The 16,197-nt window shown below is 43.6% G+C and overlaps 1 protein-coding gene across 1 annotated transcript in view; it reads left to right on the top strand.

The window, feature by feature from the left end:
- LOC310729716 (glutamate receptor ionotropic, NMDA 3B-like) overlaps positions 1–14,842 on the top strand; it is a 15,125-nt gene extending 283 nt beyond the window's left edge. Inside the window, exons 1-2 of the mRNA XM_083548194.1 lie at positions 1–473; positions 14,668–14,842. The exon at positions 1–473 is cut by the window's left edge and continues 283 nt beyond it. Coding sequence (XP_083404320.1) covers positions 30–473; positions 14,668–14,706 — 483 coding nt within the window. The 5' untranslated portion in view covers positions 1–29 and the 3' untranslated portion in view covers positions 14,707–14,842. The remainder of the gene's footprint in view (positions 474–14,667) is intronic.
- Positions 14,843–16,197: the final 1,355 nt, after the last annotated feature.

A 16,197-nucleotide genomic window follows, 5' to 3' on the forward strand; every position in this document is an offset into this window, starting at 1 on the left:
GAGAGCGATGCAGAAGCTGAAGGAGCAGGATGAGTGCGATGCTCTGCAGGCTCGTGGCGTATCTCTCCGTCTCCCTGCACGCGCTGATCGCCCCGTGCCAGCTCCATCCTCAGCCTTGTGGCGTTCTCGCACAGATCGGACACACCGTCCGCCTCGGCGCCGTCCTGCCATCGCGCCAGCCCTCGCGAGTCCGCGCCGCCCTCGCCCGCGCTCTTGCGCACGCCAGGAACAGACCCCACGCGCCGCTCCTGCCCTACAACCTGAGCATGGAGGTGGTATGGGCGCGGGCAGCGCACGCAGACCCGGAGTCGGTGCTCAGGTGCGTGTGCCAGGACGTGGTGGTTCGCGGGGTCTCTGCCGTGCTCGCGTTCCCGCAGAGCCGCCGCGAGCTCGCGCAGGTGGACTTCATCTCCGCCTTCCTGGAGATCCCCTTCATCAGCGTCATCGAGGAAGGAGAAGCGCTACAGACGCAGGTGAGCGCGCGGCTTTCGTTTATCTGTTATATCTCTCGTTATTTCTCCGTTTCCGCTCACCTGTGTGACGTCACGGCCGCACCTGGTCCCGCTCTAAAGGAAAAAAAAAATCCTTAATTATTTTACAGTAAATATAAAGAAAAAACCACCGATCACTAATCAATCACGACATGGATTCTCTCTGGCTGTGGTTGTGACGTCATGCGGTGACGGTTTTAGACCCGTTAGAGCGTCATATAAAGAATAGATGAGGTCAGATATCAAGACACAATGATCTTATAAGGGTGGAAGATAACAATGAATCTGAGGTGAACCTGAGTGAGGTCACCACTTTCACTGCCAGCTTTCTGCTGGACTGAGCAGACCTTAACGCGTCCCGGACACTGATAAGGTTCTAAAAATTTAGAGTAGTATAGTTTTCTTCTCTTCAGGACGAACACCTGTGTGTGTGTGTGTGTGTGTGTGTGTGTGTGTGTGTGTGTGTGTGTGGTGATTTTTCAGTAGTTAACTTACACATTTTTAGATGTTTACATATTTAAATTAGTTTTGACTTGTTAACAGTGCAGACAGAGACGGATGCAGTTGGACATGTCAGAATGGAGGAAGAGGGTTAGTCTAAGTGGAGACATGAATGTGTCTTGAGTGAGACAGGTGGAAAAGTATTTGGGTGAGACAAATGGGTTGGGTTGTTTGAAGGTGCACTGAGTGAGACAAATGGTTGTCTTTAACAGATGGGTGTGTCTGATACAGATGGGTGTGTCTGAGACAGATGGGTGTGTCCAACTGAAACAGATGGGCATGTCTGAGTGAGAGATGGGCGTGTCTGAGTGAGAGATGGGCGTGTCTGAGTGAGAGATGGGCGTGTCTGAGGCAGATGGGCGTGTCTGAGTGTGAGATGGGCGTGTCTGAGTGAGAGATGGGCGTGTCTGAGTGAGAGATGGGCGTGTCTGAGGCAGATGGGCGTGTCTGAGTGAGAGATGGGCGTGTCTGAGGCAGATGGGCGTGTCTGAGTGTGAGATGGGCGTGTCTGAGGCAAATGGGCGTGTCTGAGTGTGAGATGGGCGTGTCTGAGTGAGAGATCGGCGTGTCTGAGTGAGACAGATGAGGGTCGCCAACTTTCCACTCTTCATCCTCTTAATCGCTGCTCTCACTTCCTCCTTACTAATCCTATCCACATTTTGCTTCACATCTCCACACCATCCAACCTTCTCTCTCTCTGATTTTCCTCATTCATCAGCTGTTCAAAATACTCCCTTCATCTTCTCAACACACTCTCCTCACTAGTCAACACATTTTCCTCTCCATCCTTTATTGCTCTAACTTGCAGCACATCCTTCCCAGCTCGGTCCCTCTGCCTGGCCAATCGGTACAAATCCTTTTCTCATTCCTCAGTGTCCAACTTCTCCTACAGCTCCTCATATGCCTTTTCCTTGGCTTTCACCACATCCCTCTTCACCTGCTGCTGCATCTCCTTGTACTCCTGCCTACTTTTCTCATCACTCTGTCGATCCCAATTCTGTTTCTCCAACCTCTTTCTCCTTCTGCTCTCCTGCACTTCCTCATTCCACCACCACGTCTCTTTGTCTTCCTTTCTATTTCCAGATGTTACACCAAGAACCTTTCTAACTGTCTCCCTCATCACTTCTGCAGTAGTTCCACAATCATCCAGCACCTCTTCACCACCACCGAGCTCCTGTCTGACCTCTTCCCTGAACCTCACACTACAGTCTTCCTCCTTCAGTTTCCACCATCTTATTCTTCTTTCAGTCCTCAGTCTTTTCCTCTTGTCACGTCCCACCTGATGAAGATTATGGACCTTTAAAGAAGTAGATGCCGACCCCGCAAACATCCAGAACCATCTAGAGACGTACCGGCGCCAGCTGGATTTCACTTCATGTGGAGTTTGGACACTGGACCTCTTTGAGTGTTTAAAGGCTCTGGCATGGAGAAGCTGGTGTTGAATCTGTGATGATCTCAGATGTTGAGATATTTTATGAGTTGCTCAGTAGCTCCTAGTTTTATAACCATAATGACTGTAGAAGACTGTAGAAAGATCATCAGTCATAATCACACACTCCAGTGCTCATGTTAGTTCTCACTCTCCAGTGTTCTGTTCAGTTGATGTCACCAAATGAGGATGAGGTTCTGCTTTTGAGTCTGGTTCCTCTCAAGGTTTCTTCCTCATAACATCTAAGGGAGTTTTTCCTTCACCACAGTCACCATGGTGCTCATCAGAGATAAACACATCATTCACCATCACGGTTACATTCTGTAAAGCTGCTTTGAGACGATGTCTGTTGTGAAAAGCGCAATAGAAATAAACTTTCCTCCTCTTCTTCTTCGCCTCCAAAACCATCTTACAGACCACCATCCGATGCTGTCTAGCTACACTGTCCCCCACCAACACCTTACAGTCTCCAATCTTCTTCAGGTTGCATCTCCTACATAGAACATAGTCCACCTGTGTGCATCTTCCTCCACTCTTATATGTCACCCTGTGATCCTCCTTCTTCTTAAAAATTAAATCCACCTCCAATGTTCCTGCTCTTACTCCCGTTCCACTTGGTCTCCTGAACACACAACATATCTACCTTTCTCCTCTCCATCATATCAGCTCCCTCTCTCCCTTTACCAGTCACAGTACCAACATTTAAAGTACCAACCTGAACCTCCACTTCTCCTCCACTTCTCCTTTCCCTGCTGTCTCTGTAGACGTCATTCTCCTCTTCTTCTCCTCCTTCAGCCAACAGCAGCACAATTTACACTGGTACCCTGCTGTTAACGATACCTGTGGAGGTCGTTGGTAACCCGGGCCTCGACCTTCATAACACAACCCTTCACATTTATCAGGGCTTGAGACCGGCACTAAGAGTGACCTGAGTTGTGGCTTAGTGGAATAAATAAATAAATAAATCTTCTCATGAATACGGCATGTTTTTACCAGTGAATCTACAGTGTGGCGTCGTGTGTATCATACAGAAGAAAGGTGATATTTCAGGTGTATGTACTTTGTGTTGTTCTGAGCTGGAGGCTGGATTTGCTGTGGATTAAACAACGTTAGTGCTGAAGTATTTGATCTGTTCTTTACTCTGAACTTCACCCTGATGATTGTATTATTACACAGCGCTTTAACATTCTCCGAGCGTCTCGGTGCTGAGAAACATGATAATACAGGAGTCAGAAAAGCTTCATGCAGTGTGTTCAGGATGAGATATCGAGCTGTGGACTCGGTGTCTCTCTGTAGCTGCTGCCTGTAAACGCCACTGATTCATTTGTCTCCAGCGTTGACTTCATCTCCAGTCTCCAGTCTTCAGAAGAAGAAGGAAATGGTGTAGTGGGTTTGTGTACCGACTCCCACACAGACTCGGCTTTTGTTCCAGCAGTGAAACAGAATAATTCTGGAATAAGAGAAGGACTGCAGTGAAAGGAAATGGTTTTTATTATTATTATTATTATTATTATTATTAATATTATTATTATCATCCAAACTATACAAAGTGTTCATTTACATTAACTGTTTAACTTCACTGAACTACTGAACATTATTTATAAAACTACTGAACAACCCAATCCAGAGCTCATACACCCAACTCACTCATTAGCTGCATATAGTGTGTGTGTGTGTGTGTGTGTGTGTGTGTGTGTGTGTGTGTGTTATAGAAAAATACAGGGTGTAGTGATAAATGTTAAAAAGGGGTGATTCCCCTCTAACAGCATGTCCCAAAGTGTTTATTTCTTTTATACTGTCTTATTGAGACAGACAGACAGACAGACAGACAGACAGCATGTCTGAATGAGACAGACAGCATGTCTGAATGAGACAGACAGCATGTCTGAATGAGACAGACAGCATGTCTGAATGAGACAGACAGGCATATCTGGGTTAGAGGGAGGGATGTGTCTGAGTAAGACAAACGAATTTGTCTAAGAGACACAGGTTTGTCTAAGTGAGACAGATAGAAGTGTTTGAGACAGACAGACGGCATGTCTAACTAAGACAGACGGGCGTGTGTGAGTGAGACAAACGGATTCGTCTAAGAGACATGGGTGTGTCTAAGTGAGACAGATTGACGTGTCTGAAACAGACAAAAAGGTGAGTCTAAGACAGATGGGCGTGTCTGAGACAGACAGACACAGTCTGAGTGAGGAAGACGGGCTTCTCAGAGTGAGACAGACAGGCGTGTCTGAGAGAAACAGGCGGGCGTGTCTGAGTGAGACAGACAGGCGTGTCTGAGTGAGACAGATGGGTGTGTCTAAGAGAGACAGATAGGTGAGCCTGAGACAGACAGGCTTGTCTGAAACAGACAAACAGCATGTATGAGTGAGACAGATGAGAGTATCTGAGTGAGACAGATGAGAGTATCTGAGTGAGACAGATGAGAGTATCTGAGTGAGACAGATGAGAGTATCTGAGTGAGACAGATGAGAGTATCTGAGTGAGACAGATGAGAGTATCTGAGTGAGACAGATGAGAGTATCTGAGTGAGACAGATGAGAGTATCTGAGTGAGACAGATGAGAGTATCTGAGTGAGACAGATGAGAGTATCTGAGTGAGACAGATGAGAGTATCTGAGTGAGACAGACACACTCTTTTTACTCTCTCTTCATGTTAATAAGAGAAGAAAAAGCAGTTCTATGTGTTTTGTTGCCAAGAAACCACAAAGTAGGAAGTGTAAACTCCTCCATCACCAAATCAATGCTTTTAATACACGTTCTTGAGCAGTTACTATAGCAACGATAACACATTAATACCATACAGATTAATTAATATAAACCTGCACTACCATCCGAGCTGCTGTAGAAAATTAATCAGCGCCGGACGACCAATCAGAGTGCAGGATTAAACAGCAGTGCTGTTAGATGATTGGCTGTAAAGCGCTGTGAGGAGAACATTGTGTGGATTTCCTGGTTTCTTTACAGAACTCTGAGAGGATGTTATTGTGAGGAGGTTCTAATGCGGTCGTGTTTGGAGACGTGCAGCATGCGCAGTCTCGGCCGTGTTTATTCTCAGATGCAGGTTTATCCGCATTTCCAGCCCATGAGCTGTTTCTCCTCCAGTTTTTTATCTGGGGTTTTATCTCCACGCTTTTATCCAGCGCCAGGCACAGGAACTCGGTCCGCATGCACAATTCTGAACATGAGATCAGAGCTGCTGTAAGCAGAGTGTGTGTGTGTGTGTGTGTGTGTGTGTGTGTGCATATTTTTTTTTGCTTGTAAGCAGATTTTTATATTCTACTTCTTCTCTCAGGAGGCTGCTTACACTCACTCTTTAGTCAGAATCTCGATTCTCCTTTTATTAAATAATCATAATCATAATAATCATAATTATAATAATAATAATGATAATAATAATGCAGGATTTACTGGAAATAATACACAACTAAATGTCAAATTAAAGGTCAAAGTCAAGGTCATGAAAGGCAAAATGATGCATTCATTTATTGCTTTCTTTCTCTCTTTAAACCTCTGTTTATGAGTGGCTTAAAGACTTTTTAAGGGTCATCATCGTAAATTAAAAGAAATAAATAATATAAAATAAAGAATAAGTTACGGTATGAAATAAATGTTAAATAATAAATTATTAAAATAAATAAATAAAATAAAATAAATAAATTAGTAAATGAAGCTTTAAGAATCTCAGATATTAAATTATGAAATAAAAGAAAAAAATGTATATATGAAGTGCAAATTTATTTATCATAAATATCAGCTAATTAAATTACAATTATGCTAGCGTTTTCTCATCGCCAAAACACTTCAAAAAGTACAATGATCAGTAGTCTGATTATTATTAAGAACTTCCTTCAGTGTAGAGAAGAACACGAAGTCCTGGAAGAGAGAGTTTTGGTTTCCACAGAGTCCTGATCTCAACATCATTGAGTCTGTCTGGATTACATGAAGAGACAGAAGGATTTGAGGAGCCTCCATCCACAGAAGATCTGTGCTTAGTTTTTAAAGAAGTTTGAAACAATCTACCTGCTGAGTTCCTTCAAAAACTGAAGAATTGCTGGTGTTTTGCAAGCAGAAGGTGTCGCACCAAATACTGATAAAAATAAATGATTAACGCTTTTATTTTCGAAGCGTTCGCTCACTTTTTTCACATCTGCTTAAAACTGTATTTCCCGCTGAAAAAGCGAAACTGAGAAGGCTATCAGCATGTAAAGCGAAACGTGCAGTAATGTTGTAGGAGTGTTTTTAAACTTAACACCTCCTCAAGGGAAAGTTAGTTTAGTGATATATCAGTTACACATCGAAACTCCAGCTGGATATCAGGACCTGGTGAGTTGAAATTTCCAAATGGAGTTTACAGAGTAAAATGGAGCGCCTGATCTCACCTTTCTGCTGATTTGATTAGATTTAAAGATACAGCACAAGTACTTTTGGTTACAGGTAAAAGTCACTGCAGAAGCCCCAGCTGGACCTGAAGATGAGTGACGAGGAAGCAGAAGAAATGTTCTGTCTGTCTGTGGGTCTCTTTATGGAAGAGACTGGCTCGAATCTGAATTTAGTTTAACTGTTCAGATGAAAAGCGTAATAGTTCACTTAATGTTCAGCACTGAGTCTCTGAGTGGATACAAACACCCCCCCACCACCACCCCATTCGGTTTATCATCGCTAAACTCAGCCCTTCATTAACTCATCTTCTGTCCAAAACCAAGATTAAAACCTTAAAAACTCAGTTTGTGTCATGAATTAAATTGCATGCTGATGGAGGGACCCTGAGGGATTGCGTTTACGTGGCGATGGCAGTGACCGAGAAAAATTATTAATGAATCCAGAGCTAATTACTGAACTTTTATCAGTTTTTTCTCTCCAATATAATCCCACGCATAAAAGTGTAGCTGATAATATACTGTACTGCTCTCAGCCAATCACAACACACTGCACTGCTCTCAGCCAATCACAACACACTGCACTGCTCTCAGCCAATCACAACACACTGCACTGCTCTCAGCCAATCACAACACACTGCACTGCTCTCAGCCAATCACAACACACTGCACTGCTCTCAGCCAATCACAACACACTGCACTGCTCTCAGCCAATCACAACACACTGCACTGCTCTCATCCAATCACAACACACTGTACTGCTCTCATCCAATCACAACACACTGTACTGCTCTCAGCCAATCACAACACACTGCACTGCTCTCAGCCAATCACAACACACTGCACTGCTCTCAGCCAATCACAACACACTGCACTGCTCTCAGCCAATCACAACACACTGCACTGCTCTCAGCCAATCACAACACACTGCACTGCTCTCAGCCAATCACAACACACTGTACTGCTGTCAGCCAATCACAACACACTGTACTGCTGTCAGCCAATCACAACACACTGTACTGCTGTCAGCCAATCACAACACACTGTACTGCTGTCAGCCAATCACAACACACTGTACTGCTCTCAGCCAATCACAACACACTGTATTACTCTCAGCCAATCACAACACACTGTATTAGTCTCAGCCAATCACAACACACTGTACTGCTCTAAGCCAATCACAACACACTGTACTACTCTCAGCCAATCACAACACACTGTACTACTCTCAGCCAATCACAACACACTGCACTGCTCTCATCCAATCACAACACACTGCACTGCTCTCATCCAATCACAACACACTGCACTGCTTTCAGCCAATCACAACACATTGTACTACTCTCAGCCAATCACAACATACTGCACTGCTCTAAGCCAATCACAACACACTGTACTGCTCTCAGCCAATCACAACACACTGTACTGCTCTCAGCCAATCACAACACACTGCACTGCTTTCAGCCAATCACAACACACTGCACTGCTCTCAGCCAATCACAACACACTGCACTGCTTTCAGCCAATCACAACACACTGTACTGCTCTCAGCCAATCACAACACACTGTACTGCTCTAATCCAATCACAACACATTGTACTACTCCCAGCCAATTACAACACATTGTACTACTCTCAGCCAATTACAACACACTGCACTGCTCTCAGCCAATCACAACACACTGCACTGCTCTCAGCCAATCACAACACACTGTATTACTCTCAGCCAATCACAACACACTGCATTACTCTCAGCCAATCACAACACACTGCACTGCTTTCAGCCAATCACAACACACTGCACTGCTCTCAGCCAATCAGAACACACTGTACTGCTCTCAGCCAATCAGAACACATTGTACTGCTCTCAGCCAATCAGAACACACTGCACTGCTTTCAGCCAATCACAACACACTGCACTGCTTTCAGCCAATCACAACACACTGCACTGCTTTCAGCCAATCACAACACACTGCACTGCTTTCAGCCAATCACAACACACTGTACTGCTTTCAGCCAATCACAACACACTGTACTGCTCTCAGCCAATCAGAACACATTGTACTGCTCTCAGCCAATCACAACACACTGCACTGCTTTCAGCCAATCACAACACATTGTACTGCTCTTAGCCAATCACAACACACTGTACTGCTCTCAGCCAATCACAACACACTGTACTGCTCTCAGCCAATCACAACACACTGTACCTCAGTTAATCAGATCCCATTGTAAGGCTCTCAGCCAATCAGAATGCAGTAGAGTGGGCAGTGTGATTAGTATGCAGGATGGAGGCTGCAGGACACTAAATGATGTCCCAGTTTCTGAAGCTCAGTCTGGACGTCTCTGGTATAAAAGCAGAGCTGATAAGTGAGAAGTGAAGAGTGTTTGCTGAGAGTCTCTGTGAGAGATAAGAGTAATGAAAATAAAAGATAAGCGTGAGAGATTGACTCTCACACACACACACACACACACACACACACACACACACACACACACACACACATTTACACACACACTGAAGCATTTTACAAAAAAACTGGTGTGCCAATTTGCTGCACGCACAAAACCACCGCCATCAGCTCAGCTTCTTCTCTTTCACTCCACTCAGAACAGTAAATGTCATTATCACTCCGGTCTTAGGGGCGGGGACTGTGGTCTGATTAGGGGTGGAAACTGTGGTCTGATTAGGGGTGGGGACTGTAGTCTGATTAGGGGTGAGGTATGATTGCTTCCAGTGGGATTATGGGTGGGAACTGTGGTTTGATTGGATACAGTGGGATTGGGGGTGGAGACTGTTGTCTGATTAATTGGCAGTAAATGAATATGGCGTATCTCTCTCTCTGTGGAAAAGTGGAACCTTTTTGTTCTAATTTTAAATTTGCCTTTGGGTTTTGTGGATTTAGATTTCTATCTCTGGATTGGTGCAGTGGTAGATTGGATCTCTCACACACACACACACACACACACACACACACACACACACACACACACACACACACACACACACACACACACACACACCGAGTTTTGTAGAAGAGTTTGTTCAGGTCTGTCAGTCTCACTTAGTATCCGAGTGTTTCCATTACAGTCTAATCTCTGTGTAAAGAGCACTATTTTCACTAAGGCTCAGTTGTGATGTCATTTCCTGTCAGGGTGCAGTAACTGAATCAGATAAGACACGGTTCTCACACTGGACAGGAAATGGGCATGCCGCTGCAGCTGGGAGCAAAATAACAAAACAAGAGTTAAAAAACATTCAGCCTCAATCACAGGTTTACACACGGAGCCGCATCACACACACCACCGAGCTGAGATCGGATTAGATGTCTGACTCCGTTCTAATACCTATTACAGCTGGATGCTGAGGTGATTAGTGCTGAGCGATGCCTTTTATTATCAGGTCCGATCCATGGTGTAATAAGAAAGGTGCAGAAGAAACAATTTTACACACACACACACACACACACACACACACACACACACACACACACACACACACACACACACACACACACAGCACTTTTACACCTTTTAGTCTGTTTTTGAGTCTGATGTTGAGACAGACCCAGACTTCAAAATTTTTGGTTTGTTTCTCATTTAAGGGAAAAAATTTTTTTTCTGGATTTCTGGAAAATCAGCTCATTTTAACGGATATTTCAATCATTTTTGGTCAAATGAACAAATCTTTATTTAAATCATTCAGTTTATTTAAAAAGAATTCAAATATATTGTTAAATATTTTAAACCCAAATACCCTGAAACGTCTACTTCCACAATCATGAATCATATTCCATTACATTCTATTTGTGTAGAGTTTTAACAGTGAACATTTTCCCAAAGCAGCTCACAGATAAAGAGTTTATAAAGTTGGAATGTAGAAGTTTCTCCCTAATAAGTGATCCAGTGGTGAAGAAAAAAACTCAGAGACTTCATGAGGAAGAAACCTTGAGAGGAACCAGACTCAAAAGGGAACCTCATCCTCAACACTGAATGTCCATCACAGTACCATCAGTGTTGAGGTTATAAAGGGTTCAGTGATGGACGTTTACATGCAGAACTGTTTATATAAACTGTGGTCCTGAGAACATTGGAGGAGACTTCATATTCATCCTCAAAGTTCTTTAGTTTCTCTTCGATCTTTGGGCTGTTTATGTGGAACCATCTCCAGCCTCCATCTTCTTCAATTCCTGAATCACTCGTTCGTTCACTCGTCCATGAGAAGTGCAGGAAGCTCTGTAGACAGATCTGATCCGTTCATCTCCAGAGTCTCAGATGTTTTTTTGCATCATACCGATTTGGTGTAATAGAAAAAAAAATGTCATGATAGAAATCCAAACGTTTCTAAATTCTCAGAAATACAGGAGGTTGAAGATCCAGAGCAGAAACATGTGGTGTCACTGTAAATAAATCCTCCGGTTGGGATTATGACCTGATTTCTGTATCAGGTACAGAACAAACACGACTCTGACGTCAGAAGAGACTCAGGTGGTAAATGAATTGTTTGTGTTTTCTGCACAGAGGCTACTGAGCTGTCAGATTACACATGAAGAAAAAACCTAATTTGTTTGAAGAACTAGAGGATTTCAGAGGTAAACTTTCCAGGGACTCTGGTTAGAAGCAGAATTAGATCATGGCACAAAGAAGGAGAACAAGAAACCTGAAAGAACCCTCAAAATGCCCCTTAAGATCCTTCAAAGAGCGTTTGGAGAACCTTTAAGGAGCGATAAGCAGGTTTTTGAAAGTGTTGTGTCTGAAATGAACAGAAGATGCTCATCTGAGGAGATTTACAGCCAGTAAAGTAGAGAGCAAACATCTAAGGGTTCTATAGATAGATTTTATGGAAGGTGTGCAGATACAAAGTTTCAAACCAGCATCTTCTGTCTTGAGTTCAAACCAGAACCAGAACCAGAACCGGTGCTGCTGATTATAATCTTTTCTGTTCTGATGAAGCTGTTTGTTCAGGCCTGCAGGAGGATTTGGTTTCTCTAGTGGAATACCTGCACACACACACACACACACACACACACACACACACACACACACACACACACGCTGTGTCAGGCTCGTTTACAGGACGAGTGTGTGTATTCTGGCAGCTCCATTCGTTCCCCTAAACACACTCCTCACCTCGTGCTCTTTTCTCATTTCCTTTCGCTTTTCTCCTTCATCTCTCTTCTGAATGAGGACAAAACAGCGAGCAGCATCTCCTCCACCTCTCCAATACACCACATCCAGATACATTCACATTAAACTGTCTGACATCGTGTTTGGGTTTGGTGTTGGGCGCAGAACCTGCACACAGACTCACGTTTTCCCGAAGGAATAAAACTACAAGCGTTTATTTGATCTCATACACGTGTATTATATAAATATAATTATTAGAGATGATGATGTGATGATTTAAAAAGATGAAAGTTGGTATTTGTATCCAGGTGCATCACGAGCGCCTCTCATGTAGCGCCGAACTTCTACTGTCAATGCTTGAAGGCTTGTGACATTAATATAATCTTCTTCTTCTTCTGCTTCTTCCATTAGGGGGCGCTACAGCAGATCATCTGTGTGACATTAATATGTATCTATTAGGTTTGTAGCACTAGGATGCTAACATATTTTTGTCGGCAGAAAAGCGATTGATTAATATATAAATAATATTATATGCGCTATATTTATATTATTTAGAAAGTGACCAATCACATGTGAGAAATATTTGATATGCAGATTGAATTCTCCTCTGAACTGTGATTGGCTCTTGAGCTCTTCCTTTTCTTCTCTCCTCTTTTGATCATTAGTGAGCTAGTTATTTTGTAATCTTGCTCCAGAACTTACATTTCGATGTTCTCCTGCAGCCTACTCTGCTCTTTCTGTTCTTGAGTGTTAGTGGTGGACTGTATCTTGATGTAAAGGATCTGTATTTACATTCATGTAGGCGTTTCTATGACGATGATACTCCTACCTTCTCCAGATTCTTCTCGAGTTGGCTTGATGTTGTAAAGGGGAAAGTTCTGTAATCATCCAGTTTCGTTGCGTTTCAGGATCATTCAGGTGTTCTGGTGTTTTCAGTGCATTTCTTCTTTGTGTTTGATCAGTCTGATAACCTTCTCCCCTCGAGTTCATCATCCTCCTGAGCTACCAGTGATCCTGTCCCTTTCTGCTTCCTGAGTCTGCCTGATTCATCCTGATACCACACCTCTGGATGGAGTTCTTTTCATATCTCTACATCTGAGGATGTTCTCCATATAAACAGCCTACAGATCCATCAGGTTCCTGTGGAAGCCTCAACTCAAGAACAATAAAGATGAATTTGGACTGTAATTAATATAAACAATGGTTTACTTTATTTTTGTAGAAACTCTTCGATTTAAAAGTCGAACGTCGACACACATTCAGATCGTTTCATGACTTCAGCGTTTCGGAGGAGAAACAAATCAAATATCATGTTGCTGTCCAAATACTTATGGACCTAAAAAAACCCGGGGCGAGGAACGAGAATCAGCACACTTCACTTCTGCAACACACACACACACACACACACACACACACACACACACACACTTTGGTGCCCTAAATCCTCAGCTGTACTTTGCTGATCTGTGTGTGACGGATCCTCAGCGCTCGCTCCTGCACAATAAGCTTATTTCCTACAGACGTGTCTGTGTGTGTGTGTGTGTGTGTGTGCGTGCGTGCGTGCGTGCGTGCGTGCGTGCGTGCGTGCGTGCGTGCGTGCGTGCGTGCGTGTGTGTGTGCGTTTGTTATGTAAGAGATATTTGTAAACACTTCATTACGGCTCTGTTTCTCAGCCCTGTGTTGTGATGAAGGTGAAGGAGTTCAGACTCGCCACCCTGAAGAACATTACTGTTATGAATATGAAGTTCTGATTTCTTCTCGGTTTGGATCGCCATGACGACGACGCCTGGTGATCTCAGCTTCTGATGGAGCAGTGCAGAGGAGAAATAACTTTCCCTCGTACACACACACACACACACACACACACACACACACACACACACACACACATCTCTTACACTTAAATTTATACACACAAACACATACTTCCTGCTCCACACAAACCATATTTCCTTAACACACACACACACACACACACACACACAGTGAAGGGTTTTAATACGATGTGTTCTGATTGGATGACACTTTCAAGAATGTGCTGTTATAGGAAAATAATCAGTGCCAGGAGGAGAGAGAGAGAGACAGAGAGAGAGAGAGAGAGAGAGAGAGAGAGAGAGCGAGAGGAAGAGAGAGAGAGAGAGAGAGCACGAGCGAGCGAGAGGGGGAGAGAAAGAGAGAGAGAGAGGGAGAGACAGAGAGAGAGAGAGAGAGAGCGAGAGGGAGAGAGAGAGAGAGAGAGAGAGAGAGAGAGCGCGAGCGAGAGGGGGAGAGAAAGAGAGAGAGAGAGAGGGAGAGACAGAGAGAGAGAGAGAGAGAGAGAGCGCGAGCGAGAGAGAGAGGGAGAGACAGAGAGAGAGAGAGAGAGAGCGAGAGGGAGAGAGAGAGAGAGAGGGAGAGAGAGAGAGAGAGAGAGAGAGAGAGAGAGAGAGAGAGAGGAGAGAGAGAGAGAGAGAGAGAGAGAGAGAGAGAGAGAGAGAGCGCGAGCGAGAGGGGGAGAGAAAGAGAGAGAGAGAGAGAGAGAGAGAGAGGGGGAGAGAAAGAGAGAGAGAGAGAGAGATGTTTATTTCATTGTGATGTAGATGTTCCCCACTTGGACCTTCTTGGTCTTCTACAGTCTTTGAAATCAGTGCTTCTAAATCAGTCCTGTGGTTCCTCACCAACACAGAACTATTTCGAGAACAGTTTGGAGAACTATTTTCAGCAGCAGTCTGATCGCTTTCTCTTCACCTTCACAGCACTCATTTAGTGAAGAAGCAGGATCAGAGGAACATTAACTTCCAAACACCAGGTCACACTGTTCTAGAAGAACAATCTGGTGTACTTTAAAAATGTCTGTCCTCTTCTGTAGAGCTCCTGACAGCACCGTTATGGAAAATATTCTGTGTCCATCACGCCATGATGTTCTCCTGACAGCATGATGTTCTCCTGACAGCATGATGTTCTCCTGACAGCACTGCTTTGTCTCAGCGTTTCTATGTAGGCTTTGTGCTCAAAGTGTTTTCTGTTTAAGAGCTCGGATCCTGTTTATTAAAATCTCGGTTCTTCTGCGTGGGAGGGTTCCTGTAGAGTGGACGTCATTAATTGGCAGGTCGCAAAAAATATTTGCGCAAAAAATATTTCTGGTGTTGGAATGGACTCATGAAGAAGATCTGTAAAGAATCAAAATATTAATATGACAAAAAAACCTGCTGGAGCTCAGAGCCTCAGGATTTCTGAACACGAACCAGTCATCTACGTTCCTCTATGTTCCTCTGTAGCAGCTGATTTATGTAAATGAATTACCTCAAGGCATCTCAGTGAGACAAACACCTGAAGGTCAAATTTCTCTTCACACCTCCATCTGAGGAGCTTGTCTAAAGCCATAACATGAAACTCAGAGCCTTCACACAACCAGTGCACCTGAATAAATCTGATCTGAGTCCACTTCCTGTTTACTGGAGAGATCTGAGTGTTCCTGAATGTTTATACATCAAACCTGGTAGAGAAAAAAGAAGAAAGAGGAGGAGAGGAAGAAGAGAGGGGTAGGATGAATGGAGAAGAAGGAAGAACAAGAAGAAGACTAGGAGAAGGAAGAGGAGGAGAAGAAACAGGAATGGTAAGGAAATAAAGAGGGAGAAGAAAAATAAGAAAAAAAGATGTAGAAGTAGAAGGTGGAAGAGGAGAACGAGAGCGAGAAGTAAAAGAGAGAAACGTAAAAGAAGAAGAAGAATTAAGAAGAAGGAGAAGAAAATTAATAAAGAAGAAGAAGAAGAATTAGGAGAAAGATGAGATGTAGAATGGAGAAGAAGATGAAGGAGGATGAGGAGAAGTGGAATAGAGAAAGAGAAGAAGAAGAAGATGAAGAAGAAGAAGTAGGAAGAGCAGAAGTAGAAACATAGGAAGTAGAAAGAGAAAGTTCACAAGCAGAACCAAAACCAGTAAATATTAAATGTGGTCTACAGTCGAGAAACTTTTAACTTCCATTCTTCTGTTTCATCATCTCCTGCTCCATCTCCTGCTCCATCTCGTCCTGTTCCTCCACACCTCCTCCGTAATGTTTACACCAAACAAGCACACGACGTGGCAGATCTTTACGTATCCAGGTGAGTTTGAGTGTTCCTGAATTTTTTTACATCATACCTGGTACAGAAGAAAGAAATGAAGGAGGAGAGCAAGAAGAGGGGGAAGTAGAGTGGAGAAGAAGCAGAAGAAGAAAGAGAAAAAGAAGGTGGAAGAGGTGGACAAGGAGAGAGAAGGAAAAAAAGAAGAAGAAGTAGAAGTAAAAG

This window comes from Silurus aristotelis, assembly GCF_946808225.1.
Source record: "Silurus aristotelis genome assembly, chromosome: 8".
Lineage (NCBI taxonomy): Eukaryota > Metazoa > Chordata > Actinopteri > Siluriformes > Siluridae > Silurus > Silurus aristotelis.